The sequence below is a fragment of the Eumetopias jubatus genome, unplaced genomic scaffold, assembly GCF_037043125.1.
Source record: "Eumetopias jubatus isolate StellerSeaLion01/CBP00866 unplaced genomic scaffold, mEumJub1_p1.0 scaffold_13, whole genome shotgun sequence".
NCBI lineage: Eukaryota > Metazoa > Chordata > Mammalia > Carnivora > Otariidae > Eumetopias > Eumetopias jubatus.
This window is the reverse complement of record NW_028274819.1, coordinates 3,541,671-3,556,721: the sequence shown is the minus strand read 5'-3', so window position 1 is coordinate 3,556,721 and position 15,051 is coordinate 3,541,671. Positions and strand designations below refer to the sequence as shown.

General features: G+C 59.7%; 1 protein-coding gene across 1 annotated transcript in view; it reads left to right on the top strand.

The window, feature by feature from the left end:
* ANO1 (anoctamin 1) overlaps window positions 1–15,051 on the top strand; it is a 76,270-nt gene that overhangs the window by 44,744 nt on the left and 16,475 nt on the right. The window contains exons 13-20 of the mRNA XM_088018183.1: window positions 4,517–4,599; window positions 6,752–6,763; window positions 7,366–7,437; window positions 9,716–9,793; window positions 10,676–10,750; window positions 12,702–12,903; window positions 13,011–13,122; window positions 13,944–14,001. Coding sequence (XP_087874309.1) covers window positions 4,517–4,599; window positions 6,752–6,763; window positions 7,366–7,437; window positions 9,716–9,793; window positions 10,676–10,750; window positions 12,702–12,903; window positions 13,011–13,122; window positions 13,944–14,001 — 692 coding nt within the window. The remainder of the gene's footprint in view (window positions 1–4,516; window positions 4,600–6,751; window positions 6,764–7,365; window positions 7,438–9,715; window positions 9,794–10,675; window positions 10,751–12,701; window positions 12,904–13,010; window positions 13,123–13,943; window positions 14,002–15,051) is intronic.

The following is a 15,051-nucleotide window of genomic DNA, read 5'->3' as shown; positions in this document are numbered from 1 at the left end:
TTTAACGGCTTGTCAGTTCCATGCAGAACAAAGGAGGTTGCTTGATTTGAGCCCAGCTGCAAGAAGCTGCAGGAAGGTGGCTCTGACCTTAAGGAGACGGTGGAGGTGTGGCTGAAAGCCCTCCCGGGGCCGTGCCCAGCCGAGCACCCCGAGCCAGGTGGGGGTGTAGCGAGAGCTAGTCTGGGGTTCTTGCTGGAACTCAACGGCCAGTGGCAGCTCGCAAGTGAACCCTTGTTCGCAGGGCACATAACGAGGGTGCCTGGCGACCCAGCAAGGCCTTGGTGCCTGAACCCCATCTCTTCCGAGAGCCCTTGTCGGTCCTGCAGCTCCCAGGGGGAGGCATCTCTGGTCCCCCCTCGGAGGAGGAGATGTGTGCGGCGAGCAGACGCTTGGGGTGTTGGGAGCCAGAGGTTTGAAGCTGGTCTCTCCTCTCAGGGATGGCATGTCAAGGAGGACGTGCCCCTGGGCTGGCGGAGTGTGAGTGGCCGAGCTCTGCCTGCCCCCAGGGCTCCGGGCGCAGGAGTGGGTGGCAGAAGTGAGACAAGACAAGAGGCAGATGGAGGGAAGTAGAACAGATGATGGCTGGGTCAGTGCTTCCAGACCCTTGCATGCGTACCACCGGCCTGCCGGGCTCGTTGGGAAGGCAGATTCTGTGGTGCCCAGGAATCTGAGTGTTGGCCAGCTCCCAGTCTGCCTCCTCTGGCCCCGGCCTGTCTCAGTGGATTTACCAGGAAACATTCTAGCTGTTCCATATCGATGGAACCACACCCCACATGGCCCTTTATCCTATGGTCAGCCTCTTAACCAGACCCGGGAGAGATCCTTCCACGGGAGCCAGGTCCGAGGAACGCGCCTCCGTGGGGCTCCCCAGTGCCGCTGCGGGTTGACCCGTGGAGTGCCCCAAGCAGGGGCACAGTCGTCAAGCCGCCTGTGCAGACGGGGCGTCAGGGGCTGCAGAGGCCAGGTGGTCCCGTGCCCGAGGCCACACCTGGGCGTGATCCAGGGTCGACCCAGAGTCCGGCTCTCCCACCCGCCGCCTCTGAGCTACCCTACAAGAATGTGTTTGTCTAACATTGTGTTGCTGAAACAGATGTTTGAGGAAAGAATTATAGCTCAACCACCTGCTTCCGCCCTGGCCCGGACTTCCTCGTAGGTGTCTGCTGCCCTCTGGGCTCTGGATGCGGGGGCCCCGGCCTTGTCTCTGGGGCCCCCTCATGTGGTCATCGAGGCTGTTTCTTCTGTATGCTGACCAGGCTCGGCCCACAGCTTGCCCTCAGGCGGGGGGGGGGGGATGCCACCACCCCGGCCCCCGGCCAGTCTTGACACCGGAAGTCCTGGGTCCAGGTTTCTGCCACTTCTTAGCCGGTCACCTGATTGCGCAGAGCCTCAGTTTATGCATCTGTAGAAAGGAGTGCGTTATCCCCACATGGAGGGCCTGAGGCTGGGACGGAGAGGGGGCGTGCAGAAGCAACCCGCCGGCAGGGCCTCCAAGGAAAGCAAGGAAACCAGCAGGACCCACCGCCGTCCACGTGGTTGGTATGGGGGTGGGGGCGCAGAAGCGTAGTTGCAAAGGACAGACACACGGACATTCACACTTCCTCCTGCCTTTACCCGGTCCCGTTGCTCATGATGCCCTTTGAGCTGAAACCCGGGGCCTGCCCCCTGGGCTCAGCATGAGCCTTCACATCTCCGCTCCTGCTGGCCAAGCCTGAGCTCCATGACCGGACCCCTTTACTCCAGAGCAGGCATGCAAACTCAGTGCCACGGAGTCCAGCAGTGGGGCGTGGTGGGGTCTGTGGCCAGGCGGAGAACGTGCACCTGAACCGTGACACCCAGAGGGTCTCTCCTCCGCTCCAGCCTTCCGGTACCAATGCTTCTGATTTTTAAAGAAGCAGAAAATTAATTATTTTATATAACACATCTTTATTTCTTAAACACAATCAAGCCAAACGAGGCTTGGCCGTGTACCACCTCCACTCCTGGCCACCAGGCTCCAGTCTTAGCCCTTGGCACAGATCCCTCTGGGAGAGGGTCCCCCCCATATCTGCCTTAAGATTCACAGTGCACATGCTAAGCAAGTGTGCCTGGGATCAAAGAGTGGCTGCCCAGCTGTGTGACCTTGGGCAACGTAGTCAAACTCTGTGCCTCCCTTTCCTCGTCCATTAAATGGCAATACAGGTTTGCTCTAATCGTCAGACTACTTAGTATGACTGTGGTTATTATTCCCTTAAAGAACATCAAGTTTCCGTACGGAGGACCGGTCAGTGCAGTGGTTACGTGTAGGTTCTGGGGCCAAATAGAATTCAGCTCAGATCCCAGGCCTGCTCTTAACCTTCAGTTGATGGCCGTGACAGTTAACCTTCTGAGTCTCGGGGGTCGCTTGTACATCCATGAGCAGAAATCATCCCTACTGCATAGCGTCGTGGCAAGGGTCAGGTTGCCCGCGTCGGTGAATCCCGAGCAGGAGCGCGGCCCGTGGCAAGCCCTCATTATAGGGTAGCTGTGTTATCACACCACGGGTGGGTGAGGGGAGGGCAGGTGGCCCAGGAGATAGAGGTGGGGGAGGGGGAGGGCGAACGGGGGGCAGGGACAGGGCAGGTAAACCGGCCAACCCCTGGGTGTGTGCAGTCAGCCCTCCCGCACCTTCCTGCTCTCGCTCGGCCCCAGGACTGAGAAGAGGGGCTGCCCGGGGCTGGCAAGGCCAGGACAGAGAGAAGGCGGGAGGTGCCTTCCAGAGCAGGGGTCAGGCCGACCTCTTCCATCCACCGCAGTGGCCAGAGGACATGTGGGAAGAGGCCGAGGAAACCCCCTCATGTCCTGCTCCTTGGGAGGTGGTGCAGCCGCAGACCGGCCTGCTCCCCGGACTGCTCCCGGGCCCGGCTTCTCCACGGCGGGCGTCTGGCCCTGCTGCCGTGCTCCCCATGGCACTCCTGCTCGGTGCCTGTCTGCTGAGTGCGCACTGGAACCCCACAGAGCTGCCTCCCTGTTCCCTTGCTTTCCCATTTCCCGGTAGGTTCTGCCAAGGGGAAGGCCGGTGGGAGGTCAGAGGGCGACCAAGGGGAGGACCAGGGTACCTCTCCCCACCTCCCCGTTTCCCGGCCTCTCTGGCGGAGCCTTCACCAAGCCTGTGGTTCTGACATCCGCAGGAAGGCCCTCACTCCGTGATGCTGGCTTCGCCTGGCTCCGGTGTACCGTGTCCCAGCAACCGGCACCACGCTGGCCTCCTGCTGTCCCTAAACCCCGGCCCTCCATCCAACCTGGCTTCTCCGCTCCCGCACAGTCGGGGCGGCCGGTCCCCAGGATTCAGTCACCCCCACTCGAAAGACCTAGAGAGGCTGCCGTTCCCTGGCCAGCCCGGCTGGCTGGGCGGCTCATACTTTGGGTGCGCCTGCTGTCCCCAAAGACAGGAGATCTCGGGGGCCCTGTTGTCACCTCTCCTTCACGCAGAGGGGGGCGATTCGGACCGACGGAAGCTCTCTGAGCCCAGAGATGAGCCAGGCTCACATGCACTTCTTGCCCATTCCAAAGCTGCACCCGCTCCTGGCGACGGACCCCGCTGCTGGGCGGGAGCCAGAGCTCATCTCGTTCCATCTGGACGTCACCGCTTGTCAGACAAGCCATTTGATTGCTCCTCCTGTGACGACTGTGAGGTTTCAGTAAGATCAGGTGATAGCTCTTCCAACGGTGTGGGCACCTTCCCGCCCAGGGGCCCTGAGCTCTCCTTAACGACAGGACCGCACCTGTCCTGAGCCCCCACCCTCAGCCTCTGCCGACTGTCCCTCTGGCCGGGGGAGCCTTAATATTCACCGATTCAGCCAGTTGCATCTCCACAGTTGTGTGCTCACGGGAGCCGTGCCCTCATCTGGTGAGCACTCCTAGCACCTGCCTGTGCTGGGCCGTGTGCCGGGAATCCAGATGGACGAGGCGGCGTCCCCGCCCCACACACCAGAAGGGCCCCTGGACCGGGAGAGGGGACACCGTGAGCGAGCGAGGTCCCAAGAGGAGTCGGGTTTTCTCCCGACGCTGAGGGGGATGATCGGGGGCTTCCTGCAAGTGGCAGCACTTGAACTATGTTGAGTCTATTGGGGATACGAAGCAGGATGTAGCAGCCAAGAGAATAGCTCGACAGCCAGACTGTCTGCAGGGACTTGAAGCTTGAGTGAGCGGCCTTGGCCCATGCCTCGCCCTTTGTGACCTCAGGACCCCCACCTGTGACCTGGGGTCCTCAAGATTGATGGAGCAGGATGTTAGGAGCACGGGCTCTGGGACCAGGCTGCCTGGCCCCTCACCGGCTGGCTGAGTAAACTTGGCCGGGACTTGATGACCCTGGGCCTGTTCCTTCATCTGTGAAATGGGAAGGTGAGCGTCCCTGTCCCGTGGCGTCTGCAGGAGGGCAGAACAGGTGGACTGGTGTGAAGTTCTTGGTCGGGCATGTCGGTACCTCACGGGCCAGACGGTGCCGGGGACGAGAGTGCCCCTCCGTCCTGGGTAACTTTGCTCTTTCTCCCGCCTACAGCCGCCACCTTCATGGAGCACTGGAAGCGGAAACAGATGCGGCTCAGGTACCACTGGGACCTCACAGGCTTCGAGGAGGAGGAGGTGAGCAGGCTCGTCCCCGCGCTCCCCGTGCCCTGTTCCCGTCCCCCCGGTACTCAGTCGCTGGCTGCTGCCAGGGTGACCTTTTGGGGTCCGCTGGAGTCTTGGATCTTGAAGCTCCTGTGGACGCGTGCCCAGACTTGCCACGCAGACCCCTGCACATCGGGCACAGCCTGGCAGGTCTGGGAGGGGACCGCTGCCACCCCACGGCCAAGGCCCCGAGGTGGCCATCAGCCTTTGCCCCGGGTGCTGCACCCGCGCCCCCAGAGCCCGCTCTCCGCCTGCAGAGTTTCCTGGAGCCGGGCCTGGCGGGGAAGTGTGAGCGAGGCCTTCCTAAGAGGAGGGCAGCCAGGTGCTGTGTGTCTCTGTGTGCCAAGGAGAGGGGCGTCCAGGAGCGAGTGGCCATCGGGCTGGCAGGCGGACCCCGGCCCCAGGGCCCCTCAGGAGAAGCCTTGCCACTGCCCCATCCCCAAATCACCGGCTCCAGCCAGAATTCCCGGGGATGCGAGGGAGTAAGGAGGAAGACAGCTGTGGCCCAGAGCAGAGCTGTCAGGGGTGGCCCCTTGACCTCTACTCACGTTTACGAAGCACATGCTCATTTTTTATTTTTATTTATTTATTTTTAAAGATTTTATTTATTTTGAGAGAGAGAGAATGAGAGACAGAGAGCACGAGAGGGAAGAGGGTCAGAGGGAGAAGCAGACTTCCCGCTGAGCAGGGAGCCCGATGCGGGACTCGATCCCGGGACTCCAGGATCATGACCTGAGCCGAAGGCAGTCGCTTAACCAACTGAGCCACCCAGGCGCCCCTCATTTTTTATTTTTTTAAGTGAGCTCTACCCCCAGCATGGGGCTCAAACTCTCAACCCTGAGATCAAGAGCCGCACATTCCACCGACTGAGCCAGCCAGGTGCCCCCACCCAATGCTTTTTTTGAAGAGAGCTCTTGGGCACTTTCATCGTGACGTGGAGATCTCTTCCGCCGATTTTTTTCACCTTCCTCTTGCATGGCCCCCCACGACACATTCCCTCCTGGGACTGAAGGGCCGGGCACTCATCCGCCCAGGAAGCCGGTGTGCAGGCTCTGTCCCGACAGTGTCGTCCGTGGACGAGGGAGCGAGGGTCTGCCGCGAGAGGCGCAGCGGCTTAGCGACGGCAGACCTCGGAGGCGAGGCTGCAGAGTGCCCACCCGAATTGCCACCGCCCTCGCCGTGTGACCTGGGGGAAGCCTCTGGGTCTCAGTGTCGTCTTGCCTCTCCTAAGTCCTCACTCGGTGGGGCTTGAGGGGCTCCTAAAGGAGCAGGAGGTCTGGAGCAGGGCCCAGCAGCAGCCAGTGCCCCAGACAGGTCACCCAGCTAGCCCCCTCCGGGCGCAAACTTCATCCACAGCAGGTCCCGCCGTCCCGTTCCACAGGTGGCTGCGTCCGCCCCTGTCCACCTGCGGGCGGCTCTTTAGTGGTGTGGCCACGCGCGGACCCCGACTCTCTGCCCCCAGGGCCCGGTCTGGGTCAGCCATCCACCTGGCCAAGCCGCCTTCCCTGTAACTGTTTCTATTAGAAAGATTCGAGTAGAACAAAGAGCAGTTATCTTATTATTTTAGAAGATTTAGAATGTCCTTTCCACCGTGTGGTCGGGGCGGGAGGGTCCCCTTTGTTTAACCCCCTGGGGGCCCCTCCCGGGATCTCCTCCCCCTGACGGCTCAGGCGCTTGGTTTTGGGGTGGTGATCAGAGCCGTTGGACACGGGTCCCCGGCGGGCCCCAGCAAGTCCCCCGAGTGAGCCTCCTGCCCCCCGTGGCTGGCCAGGGCCTCCTTGGGGAGCTGGTGACTGAGGGGAAGCCTCCCGGAATCTGAGCCCGGGGCTGGTGCCCGGCGCAGAGGGACGCCTGTGTCCAGCGGGCCGGCCTGTGGGCCCTTTCCCTGAGTCTCAGCCACCGCGCCCTCGGGGGCCTCCGGAACCCATGAGCCGCAAACGTGACCCACACAGTGGTGACGTCAGCCGGTCCCGGTTCCCCACATCCACCTTGGCCCCTGTGTCCATCCACCTTCTTCCTAGTTCTCAAGAAAGTGAGCTCTAGAGGATGCAGCCTGTTTCTTACAAAAACAACACAAAGTAATGAAATCTTTTTGTTTTTGTTTTTACGTCCTGGTTTCCCGAAGGAGGCTGTCAAGGTTTGGATTGTTTGTCACTCCTCTATCTTCCTGTAGCCTGTCTCCCCGGGAGAGGGGCCTTCTCGCACACCGACCCGTCTGTCTGCCACGCGGCTCCCTGCAGCTCTTCCACCACGGGCAGGGGTCTCTGCTTCTCCCCCACCTCTGGGCCTCTGGTATCCCTCGTTCTTCTGTTCCAGCGCCCTTCACTGACCACCTCTGGGCTCCCCCGAGGCCTGATGCCTCTGGTCTGCCCGCGCTCGCTGACACTTCCTGGCATCTCTTCGACCCCCACGGCTCCTGATAGAACATTCTCGGGGGCCAGTTCGTGGCTGGGTGTTCACCATGAGAATGTGGGAGGCAGGGCGGGCAGCAGCCTCGCACAGACTACCTGCCTGCGGGACACGGACGCCAATGGGCTAGGGTTCCCAACCAGGGGGAGAATCCCGGACGGGCTGTGGGCGGGGGGTCCTAAACTGAAAATGATACAAGCAGCCAGCTACGAACTGCCCCCAGAGGGTGCCCAGGGCCAACGTAAGGACTGAATTTGTCATGTGTGCTTATGTCGAGGGCCTTAGACTCACACTTAACAAGGCTTCTCGCTGACTTGGTTTCTTTCACAGGACCATCCCAGAGCCGAATATGAAGCCAGAGTTTTGGAAAAGTCACTTAGGAAAGAATCCAAAAACAAAGAGGTATGGTGGCCATTGCCAGTTGGCTTTCCCAGCAATAAAACATTGTATGCACACAACAGTATAGACCAGGGGCTCGGCAAACACTGTGTGCACGCGACAGTATAGACCAGGGGCTCGGCAAACACTGTGTGCACGCAACAGTATAGACCAGGGGCTCGGCAAGCACTGTGCGCACACAACGGTGTAGACCAGGGGCTCGGCAAACACTGTGCACATCAACGGTATAGACCAGGGGCTCGGCAAACATCATGCACACTAACAGTATAGGCCAGGGGCTCAGCAAACACTGTGTGCTCATCAACAGTATAGATCAGGGGCCAGCCCCCAGACAGGGGCCAGAGCATAAATATCTGAGTCTGCAGGCCTCTGTCAGAACTACTCAATTCTTTCTGTGGCTCGAGAGCGTCCATAGACAGCAGGTGAACAAATGGCCCTGCTTGTGTTCCAATAAAACTTTATCTATAAAAACAAGTAAGGGGCCAGGTGTGGCCCACAGGCTGAAGTTTGTCCAACTCTGCTATGGGTCTCTCTTCTTGATCTGTCCTGAGGGTCTCGCAAACCTCAGCCAACATTTCACCATCAAGAGCCAGGTAGCTTTGCAGCTTTTTTACAGGACACTTGACATTTTATTATGTCCACCCCTTGTGTTTGATGTTGAATTGTGAAATAGAAGGGTCTGCCCCACCAGGTCCCTGAGCAAACAGCCAACTCCTTGTTTCCCTCAGAGATGTGGGAATGAGAGGGAAATGTTTTGTGATGTTCTGAAGATCACCATCTTTTAATAATAAGCGATTTTCTTTCTCCCCAAATCTGTCGTTCAAATTGGCTGTCTTATGTTCACAGCCTAAATTCTGGCAGACTTCTAGAGGTTTTTAATGAAGGTGTCTTATATGCCCTGGGACAAGCACGGAGCGCCCTGCTCTCCGGCAGCCTCTACCTGAGGCTGGGGAGGTTTGTGTCAGTCCTTGAAGGGTGGGAAACAGACGCTCCCTGAGCTGCCCCCCCACCCATGTTCACATTCACACCTCAGCCTCTGGGGCTGATCAGGCAAACCTCTGGGTTTATCTTTCTTACTATGTGGCACACGGGCAGGGTTTGCTGGTTCCAAGTGGCCAAGGATTGCAACTGCCAAAATCCCATCTGGGGGTCAAAGTGGGTGCACCACAAACTCCCTCTCCGGCCGCAGCTCCTGGGACGTGGCAAAAATCCAGCTTCGTCCTGCCTCAGCCAGGAAGGGGGTGCACCTCCCTAAACAGCATCTTAAGAGTCTGAGTGGCACTCAAGCCTGCAAATAACGACAAAGCATGAACAGCCGCCCATCCCCGTGCACGCCACCTCCTGAGCAGGCACCCAGCGGCCTCGGACCACCCCGTTAGACCCTCTGGACTTTATTCGTTCTCCCAAAGGGAAAGGCGTGGACAGCACCGCCTCAGAAGTCCTGCAGGCCTCCCCTGTGGGCCACTAAGACCTGTGTCCAATGGAGCATCCTCTGCCCCCAGCCTGTGTCAGGGTATACAGCCCCTGAGACAGTCCATCCACCCCATGCCTTTATGGTGGCTCCTCTTAGCGTGAGCACGGATGAGTATTTCATTCTTCCTTAAGGAGAAAAAGGCTCTGTGACACATGTCGGTCCATTTAAGTCCAGACCTTAACCAAGCCCGAACAGCACATCTGGCCAGCTGTGCCAGGCGCACCCCCCAGACTCTGCCACCCCACCTCTCGGCTGTGATTACCAGAGCAACAAGGGTACGGGGTTCCTTTGTGCAGTCCTCTGGGGGCGTCTGGCGGGCCATACCCCTCATCTCCTCCTCTGTGTCACTTGGCTCCCAGCTTTAGTTTTTGGCTTTAATTTTTCCCCTGGCAATGGTACCCAATTCAATTGCAAAAGAGGAGACCCCCGCCTTAGCTGGCACGTGAACCTGCCCTTCTAGGCGTGGCGTCCTCCGTGTCTGTGTGATACGCACCCTCGAAATCACAGTGACCACCTCACGGGGGGGGGGCGGTTCAGAGCCCCGCCAAGCCTTTCCCCAGGGGAGTCGGCCTCAAAAGCCCCGTCTCCCGTTCCCAGACCTTTGCGCCCCCCCCTTCCTTTAGAACGTGGGCGTCTGCCATCTCCCATGGGTTTCAAACGCCCGCAACCCATGTCAGCCTTGGTGGCCAGCCCAGCGAGGGCGAGCCCGCGGCCACGGGGACACGCTGGGGGCCCGGGCCCCGCGGCTCCCAAGCCTCGGCACGCGTCACCCCACGGTGCTCTCTTGTTCCCTCCACCCGCCCTCAGAAGCGCCGGCATATTCCAGAGGAGTCAACAAACAAATGGAGGCAGAGGGTTAAGACCGCCATGGCGGGGGTGAAATTGGTACTTTTCTCTTTCGGGGGCAACGCGAGTCTTGACTGTTTGCAGACGATCAAAGTCCGTTGTGTTTTTTCCTCAACAAACTCTTGAGTGTTGTATTATTTTTTTAACATCCACGTCCACGCTTCTTCGCCTTTCTGCCACACCCATGGAGCTGCGACGTGTGCCGAGATGTCACTGCATGGCTTCCGTGGGTCCATGGGGGGAGGGGCGAGGGGGAGGGGAGCTCGTGAGACGTGCTTGTCACGCCTGCCTGTGCGTGCTTCTCAGGCTTCCCGCTAACATGCATGCCGCCCGCCCCTGGAATGAGTGGCCTCCGGGGTGCCGCCCTCGTCAGCGTTCTCTGTCCTAATGCATGCGTCTCCGCATTTTAAACTTCCACCCCCATTCATTCTGGAAAGATCCTTGCTACGTGGCAATCGGCGTTTTAACTTGTAACGCTAGTTGCTTGTTTTAGCTTGCCCCGCTCAGGAAAAATAACTATTATGGTCTGGGTGGCAGAGGGCAAAAAGATCTCGGATCTTCCAGCCTTCAGGCGAGGTTTGGGCCGGACGCAGGCGTCCCCCAAGACGCGGGGCTAAAGGTCTGATTTAGGAAAGCGTTTGGCACTGTGATGCCAGGGACGCAGAGGAGTCACGTTTTCAAACACGCGCATTGCTACTGTTCCCTGGCATCACGTGGTAGGTGATGAGACGAGACCCCAGACCCTTCCCTGGATGCTAGATGTGTGCTTTCACTCGTCACCTGCGGGCGTGTTTTCGTAAAGGTGTTTCCGAGTGTTTCTGTTGTCCGAGTGGTGCACGCGCACACCTGCCCGCGCGCACACGGTCTTCTCTCCACCGTGACGGGTCCCGCCAGGTGACCCAACGTTGTTTCATGTTGCAGACGGACAAGGTGAAGCTGACCTGGAGAGACCGGTTCCCGGCCTACTTCACCAACTTGGTCTCCATTGTCTTCATGGTAAGTTCCAGAAGGCTGAGGTGGGAGAGATCAGGGCAGCCCAGGGGGAGACGGTGTGCTGCTCATCTAGACCAGAGTCAGGCGTCAACGTGACATTGGCTCTCATCCTAGGCTGTGGGGTAGGAGGAGGTTCCACTAAAATGGGAAGGGGCCCAGGAGTCTGCAGAGACTCCAAGGTCCCTATAAAAATGACTGGCCCCTTGTCCAGCCTGGGAGCTTTAAGTTAGAGTCCTCCATGGCCCCCCAGTCCTGTGGCCTGGTACCCAGGGCCTGGGGTTGGCCACCGTGAACCAGGGCCTTAGCCTGTGTCTCCCTGGGTCCCCACAATCCCGATCCCACCCCCTCCCACTGATGAGGAGACAGGCCGCAGGTCTGGCCCCTCTCCCCAGGCCACCAGGCCGGAGGTGGTGGGGCCAGGTGCCAGTCAGGCCTCTGCCCCAAGGGCCCCACTGCTCTGTGCGAACTCCACCAGAGGCAAGGGCTTGTCTTGGTTTTCCCTCATGGATGAAGCAGTCACAGCTCTGCCCCCCCTCACTCCCCCCTGCCAGGAGCTTCATTCGCTGAGCAAATACCGGTTGAGCACCTACAATGCTCTCCGCCCATGTTCCTTGTCCTGAGAATGCCAGGGTGAACCCACCAGCCAGACCCCTGCGGCCCTTTTAATCCAGAGGGGGCATTGCCCGCTGGAGGTCTCGCCTGTCGTGGGGGGGCGCACCCACCCTCTGGCAGGAAGCAGGGGACACCCTCCTTACTGAGTCACCTCGGGGGCCGGCCGCCCGTCTGTACCTCCGCATGCTGGCACGAGGCCGCCTCTGAGGCCGGGGTGGTGCCTTCCCCTGGGAGGGGCCCCTTGGCAGGAGCGAGGGAGTTTCCAAGGAAAGCCCTCATTCCCGGAGCTAGCCAGGGAGTGTGGTCAGGGTGTGCCTGGGCTGCCCGAGCTTCCTGAATGGGGTGTGGCCACCGTCGGGCACCCACAGATGCGTGCAGAAGAGGAGGGGCCGGCCCCAAGTCTAAGACAGGAGCTTTCCTAGATTTCTGATGGCTGCAGTCTCCCCCGGGGCTGAGGCAGCCACAGCCTTTCCAAGCCGTGACCTGAGACGCAGCGCAGGCCCACGCTGCAGCAGGAGGGTCCCAGGAGCCGAGAGGGACCATCCTAGCAGGGCAGGGCCTGCTCTCTGCACCCCAAACAGGAGGAAGTGACACAGGTCACACAGAAGGGAATGGAAGGAGCACAGAGCCTGGCCTGTGCTGGAGTCGGGCGTGAGTGACAGCCGGGCACAGCCACCCTCCGTCCTCAGTGCGTCCTGGGGTTGGGGTCTGCCCGCATCCACACCCCAGTGCGGGACCGTGTGAGGACGAGGTCGTCTCCATGAGTTAGGGCCTTTGAGGAAAAGGGGAAGAAACCCAGGCAGACAGACCGCTCTGCACAGAATAAACTCTCCAGCCGAGCCAGAGCCCACCCCAGTCTCCCAGGTAGCCACCAGCCCGAGCTTTATGGAATGTTCTCGTCCATCCGTGGGTTTGGCCAGATGAACGATGAGCCAGGTGTGTGGGTGGCTCGTGAAGAAACTGGGAGAAGAGGCTCCAACTGTCTGTCCCAACCAGGCCTGCAGCCCTACCCATGCCCACCCGCCTGTAGACCAGCACTCCTGCTCAGGGCCACCCATGTTTTGGGGAGAACCCCTCCGCACCACAGTCAGCCTGACTCGCACAAGCCAAGCCAGTCCCTCGGGTTTCGGCCACTCGGTGCCCTGTTGGAGTCAGGGGGCAGGAGAGAAGGCATGGTGCCCTGCGGCAGGTTATAGCAGAGATCCTGGGCATGTCAGACTCGGTGGACTCCCCTGGTCAATCCCAGAGCCTGTCCGTGTTGGAGCCAAATTGCTGCAGGGTGGCAGGGGAGCTGGGCTCAGGGGTTTCTGATCGGACCTGACCGGCCCTCCTCCCTCTGCAGATTGCAGTGACCTTCGCCATCGTCCTGGGAGTCATCATCTATAGGATCTCCACGGCCGCCGCCTTGGCCATGAACTCCTCCCCATCCGTGCGGTCCAACATCCGGGTCACGGTCACAGCCACCGCGGTCATCATCAACCTCGTGGTCATCATCCTGCTGGACGAGGTCTACGGCTGCATAGCCCGCTGGCTCACCAAGATTGGTGAGTGCGCCTCCCTGCTGTGGGGCCTTGAGCTGCTCACTTACCTTCTCTGAGCTTCCTTCCCGTGAGAGCTGAGTACATGGTCACGTGCATCTCACTCCTTCTAGAGGTTCCAAAGACGGAGAAGAGCTTCGAGGAGAGGCTGATCTTCAAGGCTTTCCTGCTGAAGTTTGTGAATTCCTACACCCCCATCTTTTACGTGGCTTTCTTCAAAGGCAGGTAGGGACCGCGGTTACTGAAACTCACTGCGTTTCCTACCTCGTTCCTCCCGGGGCAGTAGAAGGCTCTCCTCCCCATCTCCCAGCAGCTGGGAGGCCCTGGGCCCAGGGCAGAGTATTCAGAGTGGCTCCCACTAACACTGCGCTCATGGAGGGGCCTGGCTTCTACAGGGGGTCCAGAGCAACGGGGACCCCCTCAGTAGGGTGGGATGGATGAAGGGGATTAGGGCCCCAGGAGTAGGTATAAACGGCACAGCCGTGGCCAGCCTGGTGTTCCAGGCTAGGAGTGGGGTAAACTCCATGCCCGGACCCTCTGAGCCACCCTGGGCTTGGAGGGGCTTGTGGCCCACCCACCAAGACTCCCCATCACCCTTCCTGCCTGGGGCTAGCAGGTCTGATCCCAGAACCCCTCTGAAGGCTTCTTCTTCAGCACCATGTGATTCAGTGGCCATCCTCCCACACCAGGGTTCCAGAGCCCCCCTGAGATCATCCGTGACCACGGAGCAGGCCCTCAGAGGTCTCCACCCCCCCCCCCAGCCTGACGAGGCCATGGCAGGTGGCGCGGTCTGCGCTGGGCAGCTTTGCCTCCGTCCCCACGCCCGCCGCCGCCACCCGGCCCCCTTCCCTCTTGGCTTCCTGCTGAGGTCCCATCTTGTCACGCGTCCGTGGGTCTGGGAGCCCCCGGAACACACGCCCACAGCACACCACAGTGGTCGTGTCTCAGGCGCTGGAAGCCTGGGGGCGCGCAGAGCTGACTGCAGCCCCCGCGTCGGGGTCTCCCCGCGCTGCCCCTCCCCTCCCACTGCCCCCCGCTCATTGCAGGTTCGTCGGACGCCCGGGCGACTACGTGTACATTTTCCGTTCTTTCCGGATGGAAGAGGTGAGCGCGTGCTCCCGTCCTGCGTTCCTAGGTCCGGGCGCACAGCAGACTTGGGAGAAGCAGATGTCGCGGACTAGCGTCTCCCTCCTCGGTGGGGCGACCCTCTGCTGCTGACCCGCTGCTGGGGCGGGGCTCTGATCTTATTTGGTGCGTCCATATAGCGTTACCCTGAAAGGAGAAAGTCTCTTCAGACTCACCAAAACAAAAGACTGACCCGTTTGATTTTTTGTTTGTTTGTTTTCTATAAGATCTTAAGTGTTGTTGTTGTTTTTTTTCGTTAAGATGGATTAATGAGGACAAGACAAAACTCAGCTTCATTCTTTTATTATAACGGGAATGCCCACCTCTCTCCCCCTAAATCAGTGCCGGTGACCTTTGACTTCTGCTCAGCCTCTGCGGCCCCTGTGGGTCTGGTTAGTGCATCGGCCACTGGACTTGCTCCAACGGCCCCGCCAGACCAAGCCGGGGCTTCGGGGCCGCCAGGGCGTCAGGTCTCAGGGGAACTGGTCAGCATTGCCAACACCCAGAGTCATGCGGCTTACTGGAAAATAAGGGGTGGGTCTTCTGATAAAGATCCTGTGAAATGGGGTAGAGAGGATTGGGGTGGGCTTCAGGTACAGGGTGATCTGGCTGCCCAGGGCACAGCCAAGAGGTTCAAGCCCCTGAGGGCTGGACCCTGAACATCCCAAGACATGAGCCTCACCCACAGGAACAGATGTTTGCAAGAAGCCATGAAGTGCTCTCCCGTTTAGGTGATCTTGGCCTTTCTGTAAACAATACTATGTCAGATTCTTTAATGATTGGAGAGAATGGGGAAATGCCTCTGTAAAATAGAATGAAGCAGAGGACGTCATTTTTTTTTTTTTAACGAAACGGAGGCTTTCCAACATGAAATTTGTGGGTAACAGTATAAAAAGTTTTTTTCTGGTCCTGTAGAGGGGTCAGCTGTCCCCAGAGGGACACCCAGTGTCCCTTGATCTCCAGTCACTCAGTCAAGTTGAGCCTCTGGCCCGTCTCCCTTGCCTGCCCACACCCAGCCTCAGGCAGGGG